This window comes from Manis pentadactyla, chromosome 17 (genome assembly GCF_030020395.1).
Source record: "Manis pentadactyla isolate mManPen7 chromosome 17, mManPen7.hap1, whole genome shotgun sequence".
NCBI classification, from domain to species: Eukaryota; Metazoa; Chordata; class Mammalia; order Pholidota; family Manidae; genus Manis; species Manis pentadactyla.
In genome coordinates this window covers 14912511-14924722 of record NC_080035.1, presented here as the reverse complement: position 1 = coordinate 14924722, position 12212 = coordinate 14912511, and the positions used below count along the sequence as shown (strand labels likewise).

Genomic DNA, 12212 nt, shown 5'->3' with positions numbered 1-12212 from the left:
CACTAACATTGGACTACCTCCTTTAAATGCTGAATAGTTTTGTAAGATGTGAAAAAAGGGGTAAAGTAAAAAAGCAAAGGGACTTGCTTACCTGTGGGGACATGAACAAGTCTGATAGCACTATCGGTTGTATTAACGTGCTGACCCCCTGCTCCTTTGGCTCGAAATGTATCTATTCGCAGATCCTTGGGGTCCACTTTCACATCTACCTAGAACAAAAGGTATAACCCATATGTAAATTCCACACTCAATGAATATTTTAATACTTAATTTATTTCAAGATTTTTCAAATATACTGTAGTGTTTTATGTTGTAAGACAGAACTACTAGACTAACAGGTAAAATACCAAAGAAAGAACCATAAACTCTCCATTTCAATGGAAGCTATTTTTTAACACTGACTTATGAGGTTATGAGGTCACTGACTCATGCAGTCTTTCAAGTTTCATCATCATCCCACAAAGCCAGATTAGGTAGAAAATATACAAAATATATATATGTATGTTCATATATGTATGTATGTATATATGAAGTTGATCCTCATTACTTCCTGATTCTGTATTTGCAAATTTACCAACTCGCTAAAATTTATTTGTTCTCTCAAATCAATTACTGCAGCACTTTCAGTCATGTAGACATGCACAGAGCAGCAAAAAGTTCAAGTTGCTCTCCACGTGCATGTGCCCAGCTGAGGTCCAACAAGGTGACACTGTTTTCTTGTTTCAGTGTGACCAGAGGATGAAGACAGGAGGGGGCAGTATAGTGTGAGAAGCTCCAGCTTTGGGGCCAGCTGGACTGGGTTTGAATCCTAACTCTGGCACGGGTCAATAAGGCGGCCTCGGGCAAGTCACTAACACTTCTGAACCTCATTTCCTCTTTTGTAATATAAAGGGTTGTTTTTAGGAATTAAGATTACAATCTATGTTAGATTATATTTCCCCTAGGAAAAATGGTTCAGTATTCGCTAACTACGTGTTCTCAGTGACTTTTCAGAACTTAACTACTGTGAATAGTGAGAACTGACTCTGTGTGTGTGTGTGTGTGTGTGTGTGTGTGTGTGTGTGTGTGTAAGTGCTCACTTGTGGACTGAAAGGGAACACCCAAAAAGATATGTTCATGTTCTAAGTACCAGAACCTTATTTGGAAAAACGGTTGTTGTAGATGTAATTGACTTAAGACGAGATCATCCTGGGCTATTCAGACAGGCCCTAAATCCAATGACTGTCCTTATAAGAGACACTTAGCGGAGAGTAGAGGAGAAGAACGTGAATTCAGAGGCAGAGACTGGAGCTGTACAGCTTCAAACCAAGGGATACCTGGAGATGCTCTTCTGGAAGAGGCAAAGGAAGATTCTCCCCTGGAAACCTTGGAGGGAGCATGGCCCTGCCAATACCTTGACTTTAGATCTCTGGTCTCTAGAACCTGAGAGAATACATTTTTATTGTTTTATGCCACCAAGTTTTTGGTAAATTTGTTATGGCAGCTGTTTTTTGAGGGGAGATTTAACATTTTGTTCTGCACATATCATTTACCTGCTTGAATGAAGAACTGCAAGTATGATTTTCCTCTCTGAAAAGTAACTGGGTCAAGGTTAGAATCTAATATACAACTTGGTTGTTCTATTGTTTCCCCTAAAATGAGTATTATGCTGTAAAGAAAAAAGATTATATGGCTTTTGTTACAGTAGGCCAGTGTTGGTTGCCTTTAAATTTCAGTAAACACTAAAGGGATGAAGAGTAATTTCCCATTTCTTGTGGTTATAGTATATTAAGTAGATTGCAAATATGTGGATATTACATGCAATAGTTGCAGAAACTACCTAATTCTGAACATAAAAATTGAATTAATAATACACAAAGAATTTTAAATGTCAAGTAAGAGAATAAGACCTTGTTCTTTTAGAAAATGAAGCTCCACTAAATGAGTTTAATTATCAAGGATATGAAGACAACAAGGGGTTAGGTAGGAATGGGGTGGCAGAAATGAGGAGTAAGATCCTCACATAGAGGTCCTAAAACCCCTGGAATTTCCTAAGTGATAGGAGTGATAAAGCTGACTTTTGTTGTTCACAACAATCCCTTTCCAACCACAGTTTATGTGAATGAGTGGACTTGGGAAAGCCCCTAGATAACCAAGGGAGGGAGGGTGACTACCAGGGGAACCAACTGTGTGACCTTTCAGCTCAGCCAAGGAGGGGAGAGGGGCTGGAAGTTGAATTAATCTCCAGTGTCCAGTCATTTAATTGGTCATGCCTATGTATGGAAGCCTCCATAAAAATTCCCAAAGTATAGAGTTCTAAGAATTTCCAGGTTGGTGACCATGTGGAAGTAATGGAAGGGTGGCGAGCCTGGAGAGGGTGTGGAAGCTCTGCACCTCTCCCACATACTTGTCCTACGTATCTCTTCATCTGGCTATTCCTGAGTTGTTTCCTTTGTAATAAATCAGTAATCTAGTACATAAATAGTTTTCCTGGGTTCTGTGAGTCCCTTTAGTAAATCATCAGACCTCAGGAGGAGGTTGTGGGAGCCTGCTGACTTACAGCCATTTGGTCAGAAGCACAGTGACTACCTGAACTTGTCATCAACCTCTCATATGGAAGGGGTGGCAGCCCTGAGGGATGAGCCTTAGCCTGTGAGATCTGACTCTATCTCCAGGTAGATGGTGTCAGAACTGAGTTGAATTGTAGAACACCCACTTGGTATCCATAGAGAACTGAAGTACTGCTTGGTGGGGAAAAAAACCCACACATTTGGAATGCAGAATATTTTGTGAGTTGCCAGGACACAAGAGATTTTTCTAGACAACCATATTATAGAATTATGGTTGACTTTCATAGATAATGGTATTGAGTTTCTATAGGAGAATGAGCTATTCAAAGGAGATGTAAGTCAAAGGTTTGGGGAGAATGACTCATAGTGTTTGCTATATCCTTTATGGTTCATTAAAAAAATCTGCAAATGTGGCAAAATGTAAATAATTACTGACTCCAGATGAAGGTTATACAAATTTTCAGTATGGTATCCTTCAACTTTCTGTATGCTTAAATGAATTTTTTAAGAAGGGTTAGAAAAAAGAAAAATATAGAGATAAGGCTCTACTCAAATAAGATATAGACCCCATATAGACATTGTATCACTGACTTCAAGATACTATCTGTGGAATTCATTTTTTTCTTAAGATAAAACTTAAGCAACAATATTTTTAAAACTTTGTGGATTCTGTTTTGTGAAGAAAAGAGAATTCTATTTAAAACAAAACAAAACATCTTGGTCATGGATAACAAGGACAACTTTACCTGAGAAAGACTTAAGATTTCCCAGCAGAGACTAAAGTTCAGTCTGGAACCCTGAAAGCCACGGGTTTTCCTAGGGGCTAAGGCTTTCTGGCACCATGCCCATTTAAGGGAATGAGTTTTCAGTGTCACCTGGTGAGGATACCTCATCTGGTTGAGGGAGGACAATAACGGACATTGTTCCTGTGTGGATACGCTGCATCCTTGAAGACAGGCCCACCTCTGGGATTCGTTGAACTCGGTGAATCCCACCTTCATACTTCAAATGCCTATAGACACTGTCACCAGAAATTCGGGCAGCTGCATGATGAAGCCCACCTAGGAAAAAAAATATGCAGAAATATTAATGAATTCCACTTTGAAAGCAATCAGGATCTTCTAAGGCCCGAATGTGAGTACAGAGCCTGAGGTGAGAACCTAAAGTAGGTACAAAACTACATTCCCCAATTTAAATGTATTAATACATAAAGGGAAACATACCAAAGTATTATTTATGGTTATCTCTGGGGAACATAAAACCAGCATATATTTTATTTTACTTTTCATACTTTTTTGTTTCTAAATTTTCAATAATGAATAAATTTTACTTTTATGAAAATACTACTAAAAAAATACTGTGATGTTTTCTGCATTGAAACATCCTCTGCAATCTTAGGCTAATATGGTGCCATAGATAAAACTGCTTGATAACATAATAATTTGATAATGATAAATAATTCTATAGGTCCTGCGCACGTTTTCAAAAATCTATTGAAACAGCTTTTGCTTGTCTCTGGGCCAGGATGATAGGCACAAAAAACAATCATAATGCTGAGGATAGCTTCTTCCTTCTGAATATGTTTTAAAAATACCTTTTTATTATAAAATATATACAGAAAACCATGTGGATCAAAAGTATGGTTTAACGGCCACAAGATCAAGAAAAAGAACTTTGTCAGTCTCTCCCAAACTCCTTCTATATGACCTTTCCTAGTTATAATTTCCTCCCATTCTCATGAGTAACCATTATCCTTTTATTCCTTTATTATAATTCATTACATACATGTGCTGTGTAGGCATGATAGCTTAGCCTTTTTTTTTTTTTTTTTTTTTAGATAATTATTTTTTTATTGAAGGGTAGTTGACACACAGTATTACATTACATTAGTTTCAGGTGTACAACATAGTGATTCAACATTTATATACATGACAATTCTAGGTACCAGCTATCACCATACCAAGCTGTTACAATATCTTGACTATATTCATTACATCCCAGTTACTTACTATTTTACCATTGGAAGTGTATACTTTTTTTTTTTTTTTTTTTTTGTGAGGGCATCTCTCATATTTATTGATCAAATGGTTGTTAACAACAATAAAATTCTGTATAGGGGAGTCAATGCTCAATGCACAAGCATTAATCCACCCCAAGCCTAATTTTCTTCAGTCTCGAATCTTCTGAGGCATAACAAACAAGTTCTTACACAGAGAACAAATTCTTACATAGTAAATAAGTTCTTACATGGTGAACAGTACAAGGGCAAATTCTTACATAGTGAATAAGTTCTTACATGGTGAACAGTACAAGGGCAGCCATCACAGAAACCTTTGGTTTTGCTCATGCATTATGAACTATAAACAGTCAGTTCAAATATGAATACTCATTTGATTTTTATACTTGATTTATCTGTGGATACCACATTTCTCTCTTTATTATTATTATTTTTAATAAAATGCTGAAGTGGTAGGTAGATACAAGATAAAGGTAGAAAACATAGTTTAGTGTAGATGATCAGGTGTGTGCCTGTAGACTATGTGTTAATCCAAGCTAGACAAGGGCAATAAAACATCCACGTATGCAGAAGATTTCTCTCAGAACGGGGGGGTGAGGTTCTAAGCCTCACCTCTGTTGATCCCCAATTTCTCACCTGATGACCCCCCTGCGACTGTGCCTGTCTTAGGTTGTTCCTCCCTTGAGGAATCTTACCCGTCTCTGGCTAACCAGTCATCTTCCGGGGCCATACAGGGAAATGTGAAGTTGGTAAGTGAGAGAGAAGCCTTATTGTTTGAAATGGCTAGCTTTTTATTTCTTTGCATATTTATGCCCTGTAGCTTCTATGCCCAGCATTTGTCTTGAGGTATCTTTACCACTTGGAAGAATTATGATACTCGGTAAATTTGATATGAGGCACGAATTCTATTTAAGGGTTGTAATTGGGAAGGAAGAAGAAAAGCTATAGAAGTAGCAGGCGGCAGAAAACATGGGAAGATTGATTATTTCTTTGGCATATCTTCTTGTAGAGTACCTTCAGCATGAATAGGTTTTAAGCTACTACTTAAATTGCGCACACACATTAACATAATAGGAGTATAGTTACATAACCAAAGCATACCTGTAATTACCAGCCATCTCCAGTGAAACCAAGAAAACCAGTTAGGCACCTTAGGCATTTGTGAAAACTTATCTATGATATGGTGGATATTGTTCAACTGAACTTGAACAGTCTGAGAGAAATCAGACAAATTAAAACAACCCATTCCTGGGGAATGTTCACATCCCTTATGTTCTTTTAACAGTAAATAGTCTGTAGTTGTAAGATTTTGGAGCGCTACAATTTGCACTTCTCCTAATTCTTGATTGAGTTCCAACAGTATAGATCCAGTCAAATTTGTTGTTTTACTGTATGCACAGGCCAGCTTAGATATGTCCTTCCTCATTCCCATGGCAAGTCCAGGAACTGGTGGGATGAGTGCATCTACAGATAGCTTAGTCTTTTCCATTTAAAAAAGTTCAGTATGTCTTTTAAATCTCTTAATCTATAAATTCATCATCCATCATTTTGTTTGCTACAAACTGTCTGTCGAAGAACCTGCATTGTTGTCCTGTAGGATTTCCCACAGTCTGGTTTTGCTGACTGCATACCCTTTGTGCAGTTGCATCTGTTCTTCTGCCCTCTGAACTGGCTGCAATTTGGCAGCTGGGTCCAGAGACTGGATCAGAAACCAGCTTGACCTCTTTGGCAAGACTACAGGAGGCCCATGAAGGCTGTCTCTTTTTTTAATGGTCTCTTTTGATGCTCAATGTATGGGGGTTGTAAAATGGTGATAGTCTAATTCTATCATTTCTTTCTCACTTACTAGTTAAAATAAATTTATAAAGAGACACTTCCCCTTGTCTACTATTTGATTACCCAATGACACAGTTATATAGGAAGGGCAGGATAATGTTTGTTGACTCTGACCTTTTTCAGTTTTACCTATATATATATATATATATATTGGCAATACAATGAATTTGGGTCCTTTTAATCCTCTGAAGATGGCCAATTATTTTTTTAAATCATTATAAATTCAAGGATTTGAACACTCTAGCATGTTTAAATCAATTGCAATTATTATTAGTGAAGTGTAACTTGTCCCATTTTTTGACCAATGGGAGCCTCTTCAAGTCACTTTCCAAGTTCTCATAACATGTCTCTTGTTATGGTATAACAACATGTTCCAGGATTATTTTGGAACATTTCTTGCCCCAGACCTAGAATCAGTTTTTCCAAGAAGCCCTAGTTCCTTTGAGAGAGAAATAATATTTCAATATTTTCATATTTGGGCACTAGGGATATTCACTGTGACTGGGTTGGTCATTGTTTCTAGACCTTTCTAGTGGGAAGAGATAGGAAATACCCCCCATGAATTCATACTGATGTTGGGAAACAATTCTCTATCAGTTTCTTACATTTCTGCAAATCTTGTAAGTAAGGCAGTGCCTATCATTTTGTTCCAGAGCTATCTTTTTAAGGGTTTTTGTATAGTGAACAGCTTTGGAGATAACACCTCCTTCCAGACCAAAGAACAAGGTTCACTTACAACTTTGGAAGACAGACACAGTATCTCCTTCTACAGCCAGTGGGCAGGCATGCTTACTCCCCATTAAAAGACTCAAGATCCCTAAGCTCAGGGTTCCTCTCCTGTAAGGAATCATCTGGACTTCTTTGAGTTGCCTGTGGCATGTGGGGCTCACAGAACCAGCACAAAAATGCTGATACTCTGGTCACTGCAATTACCGTGAATAATAAAGTGTCCTTCATCTGTGACCCATGAAACCGCAGCACACTGACCTGTTCGCTCATGAGCAAAATCTCAGACCATTCGCAGTCCTTGACAACTGATACTTCCCGTGTAAACTCACAATCACAACCTCTTCTTTATTACTCTAGTATCTCTTGTCTTCCATATGGAGAATCTTGGTTCTCAAAGACAGACAGGATACTATAGAGTATCTTGTGGGGAAACATGGTGGAGTAGGAAGGCAAGGAGGAAACCTCCTTCCACACACACACATCAAGGAAGAAACTATAGCAAATGCAACTAACTCTGAAAACTGCAGAACAGACCACCTACACCTGGTGAAGAAGAGAAGACTACACAAAGAAGGGTAAAGTGGCAGAGCCATGATCAATCAGGACCTCAGCCCTCCCCCATCCCAGCCCACAGGTGGGAGGTAAAGAAACAAAGAAGGGAGGGGATAGGCACTCAGGAACTCTGCACACCTGGTCCTGGAGATCCGCTCTGGGAACACAAGTCTGCATTGCATTGGGTTCTGGTGATTAGTGGGGCTGGACAACAGGGAGAGTTGGAGCACTCCGGGAGGCTGAGACTCCAGTGGCTTATGGAGGACAGGCACACTCTGTTGGTCCTCCTGAGACCCAAAACAGAGGTGACACTTTGAAAGATCTGTCAGCGGCTGGAGGGGTGCCAGAGGGTTGAGGGTTGGATGGAGCTTTCTCCACATGGATGAAACTTCCCCAACTATCTACTGGCCCAACAGGTTGGGCACTCCCAGGAGCCCCAAACACTCCACTCCCGCTGCCAGGCACTTCCCTGTGTCCAGCTGGAGTGCCAGCCTACTCAGCACAGCAGTGTCAGACTTTGCTACCTGAGAGGCAGAAGGACGATTTGCTGCCTGGCAGGCAGAAGGAGGCTTTCCCAGCTTCCTGGGCCCTGTCTCAGTCCAACAAGGGGGGCACCTGCAGAAGCCAGCTCTGAGCACTTCTTCCTCCTGTGGGCCACCTTGCCCAGTGCTGCATGACTGCCCCACCCACCTGTCAATCCAGCAGCCCCACTACCACTGCAGGACAGACAGAGGGCAGCACCACCCACAATGCTCCCAGCAGAAGCACTGCTGCTCTGCTCTGCAAACTGCCATCTGCTGTGGCTTGAAACAGACCACTCCTGGCAGACAGACAGAAAAGCAGCCCTGCCCATAGCCCACCATCAGCAACTGGGGCCCCACCACAACAGACAATCAGGCACTGGAGAGTAGTCTTGGAGCTTCTGGGCATCACAGAATGCCTTCTTCATAAAGCCATTACTCTCTAGACCAGGAAGCATAAAGGATCCATCTAATACAAAGGAAGAAAACACAGAAACCCTGACAAAATAAGGAGGCAGAGAAGTATGTTCCAAACAAAACTGTAGGATAAGACACGAGAAAGAGGACTAAATGAAACAGAGATCACCAATCTTCTTAATAGAGATTTCAAAGTAACAACCATAAATATGCCCACTGATCTGTAGAAAAGCATTGAAAATCTCAGGGAGAACTTCAACAAAAAGATAAAAGAGCTGTAACTGAAATAAAATATACAATGGAGGGAATGAATAATAAATTGCTCCAAGTAGAGGAGACAACCAATGAGATGGAAATTAGAGAACAGGAATACAAGGAAGCTGGGAAACAGAGAGAGAAAAAAATCTCTAGAAGTGACAGAATGCTAAGAGAGCTGTGTGACTTCAAATGAGGCAGTATTTGCATAATAGGGGTACCAGAAGGAGAAAAGAGAGACAAACATAAGGAAAGTCTCTTTAAGGAAATAATGATTGAAAACTTCCCCAATCTGGGAAAAAGACCGAGGTCATGGAAGTTGAGAAAGCCCCTAACACAAGGAACCCCAGGAAGACATACAAAGACATATAATAATCAAAATGACAAAGATTAAGGATAATGAGAGGGTACTGAAAGCAGCCAGAGAGAGAGTAAAAGACTACTTGTAAGGGAAACCCCTTCAGACTATATCATGAGACTTTCAGCAGGAACTTCACAGGCCAGAAGGGAGTGGCATGAAATATTCAAAGTATTGAAACAGAAGGACTTTCTCTACCCAGTAAGATTATCATTCATATTTAAAGGAGAGATTAAACATCTCCCAGATAAATGAAGACTGAGGAATTTATAACCACTAAACTGGCATTACAGGATATGTAAAGGGACTTCTATAGATGGAAATGTTAAGTCTAAATAGTTTTCACTAGTGAAAATAAACCCACAGTAATGGTAGCAGACCAATTACTTACCAAGCAGGTACAAAATTAAAATAAAACAAAAGTAGTAAAAACAAGTATACACAAAATCAGTCAAGGGATATGCAAAAAATGCAGATTATGACATTTACTACATAAAGTGTGGAGGAAGAAGAAGAATAAAAATGAAGTACTTTTAGATTGTGTTTGAAATAGAGCAGTCAACAAAATAGTCTGTTATATGGTTAGGAAGCTATCCATGAACCTTATGGTAACCACAAATTTAAAGCCTATGATAGACGCACAAAAAATTTAAAAAGAGAAATCCAATCACAACACTAAAGAAAACCATGAAATAACAAGAGAAGGGTATCAGAAGAAGAAAGGAACAGAAAGGAGCTACTAAAAACAACCAGAAAACAGTTAATAAAATGGCAATACATACATACCTATCAATAGTTACCTTAAATGTAAATAGACTGAATGCATCAGTCAAAAGACACAGAGTGGCAGAATGGATAAAAAACAAGACCCATTTATATGCTGCCTACAAGAGACTCACTTCAGACCCAAAGATACACACAGACTGAAAGTGAAGGGATGGAAAAAGATATATCAATGCAATAAAAGGGAGAAAAAGCAGGGGTAGCAGTACTTATATCCGATAAAATGGACTTCAAAACAAAGAAAGTAACAAGAGACAAGAAGGACATTATGTAATGATAAAGGAGTCACTTCATCAAGAGGATATAACCATTATAAATATCTATTCACCCAACCTAGAAGTACCCACATATGTAAAATAAATACTAACAGAATTAAAAGGGGAAATAGACTAGAACTCATTCATTTCTTAGGAGACTTTAACACACCACTCACATAAATAGGTCAACCAGACAGAAAATATATAAGGGAACAGGTGTAAATAACAACATAATTTTTTGCAGGACACATCCCCTTGGGCAAGAGAAACAAAATAAAAAATGAACAAGTGGGATTACATCAACTTAAAAGGTTCTGTACAGCAAAGGACACCATCAGCAAAACAAAAAGGCAACCTACAGTTGTGAGAATATATTTATAAATGCTTTATCTGGAAAGGAGTTAACATTGAGAATATATAAAGAACTCATACAAGTCAACACCAAAAAAACAAATAACAAAATTAAAAAATGGGTGGAGGACTTGAAAAAATATTTTCCCAAAGAAGAAATACAGATGGCCAACAGGCACATGAAAAGATGCTCCACATTGCTAATCATCAGGGAAATGCAAATCAAAACCACACTGAGATATCACCTCACACCAGTCAGAATGGCCACTACCCAAAAGACAAGAAATAACAAGTGTTGGCGAGGATGTGGAGAAAATGGAACCCTCCTACACTGTTGGCAGGAATGTGAATCCGAGGCAGCTACTGTGGAAAGCAGTATGGAGGCTCTTTAGAAAACTAAAAATATAAGTACCACAGGACAAAGTAATTCCACTTCTAAAAATTTACCCAAAGAAAATAAAATCCCTAATTTGAAAAGATAAATGCACTCCTATGTTTACTGTGACATTATTTATAATATCCAAGATATGGAAGCAACCTAAGTGTCCATCAATAGATGAACAGATAAAGAAGAGGTGGTACATATACACAGTAGCATATAAATCAGCCATTAAAAAAAGAAAATCCTGTCATTTGCAACAACATGGATGGACCTACTGGGTATTATACTAAGTGAAATAAGCCAGGAGGAGAGACACAAACAGCAAATGATTTCACTTACTTGTGGAATATATAAACAAAACAAAACAAAATAAACAAAATAGCAGTAGACTCATAGACACTGAGAATGACTGGTGGTTACCATGGGGAGGGGTTGGTATGGGTGGGTGGGGAGGGGGATAAAAGGGCACAAAAATTCTCACTCATAATATAAGCTGGTCATGGGAATGGTAGTGCAGCATGGAGAATATAATCATTGATTTGGTAACATCTTATGTTGACAAATAATAACTGTACTGGTGGGGGAGAAGATTTAATAAAATGGGTAACTGTTGAATCACTCTGTTACATACTCAAAACCAATATAAGATTGTGTATAAATGATACTTCAGTAAAAAATTAAATCAAAAAAAGAACATCCCATAATTACTCATCTATTTTATCTCATATTACACATACAACAGTCTCGGGATCACAATAGTAATTCTACCACAAATATGATTACTAAAAACATTAAAACATTTTTTAATATGTTCTTCCATTCCCCCACCATTGTTCAAATGGTTGTATGCTACACTCTCAGATCATATAATTCTTATATACTTGTATTCTTTCCCTTAGTCCTCGGTGAGACCTAGTTCTACAGGTAACCACATATTTAAGGCTCACCTCTACCCCTTATGCTGATACTTTGTATTTTAGTTGTCTGAAATTTTGTTTTCCAACAGATTCCTCAGAAAGGGATCATAGGAAGAATATTTCCTGAATACTTGAATGAATTATTACTGAAAAGTCAGTGTTGCTGATTATAAAAACCTTAACCGAGTTCGTTGAGTGAACTCCATTTCTTCCCAGCACAAAGTGGTGTCATGTTGCAGTTAGTTTTAGTGTAAATACCACCTGTACATCCTTGGCTTTGCTGTCCAG

At 38.6% G+C, this 12212-nt stretch overlaps 1 protein-coding gene across 5 annotated transcripts in view; it reads right to left on the bottom strand.

Moving 5' to 3' along the window:
- MTRF1 (mitochondrial translation release factor 1) overlaps nucleotides 1-12212 on the bottom strand; it is a 51225-nt gene that overhangs the window by 21329 nt on the left and 17684 nt on the right. For 4 of the 5 annotated variants that reach the window (XM_036932423.2, XM_057494622.1, XM_057494623.1 and 1 more), the window contains 2 exons: nucleotides 3438-3610; nucleotides 92-209 (listed from right to left, as the gene is read on the bottom strand). In XM_036932423.2, the coding sequence (XP_036788318.2) occupies nucleotides 92-209; nucleotides 3438-3610 (291 nt within the window). The remainder of the gene's footprint in view (nucleotides 1-91; nucleotides 210-3437; nucleotides 3611-12212) is intronic. The other variant, XM_036932425.2, reaches the window with a different exon arrangement.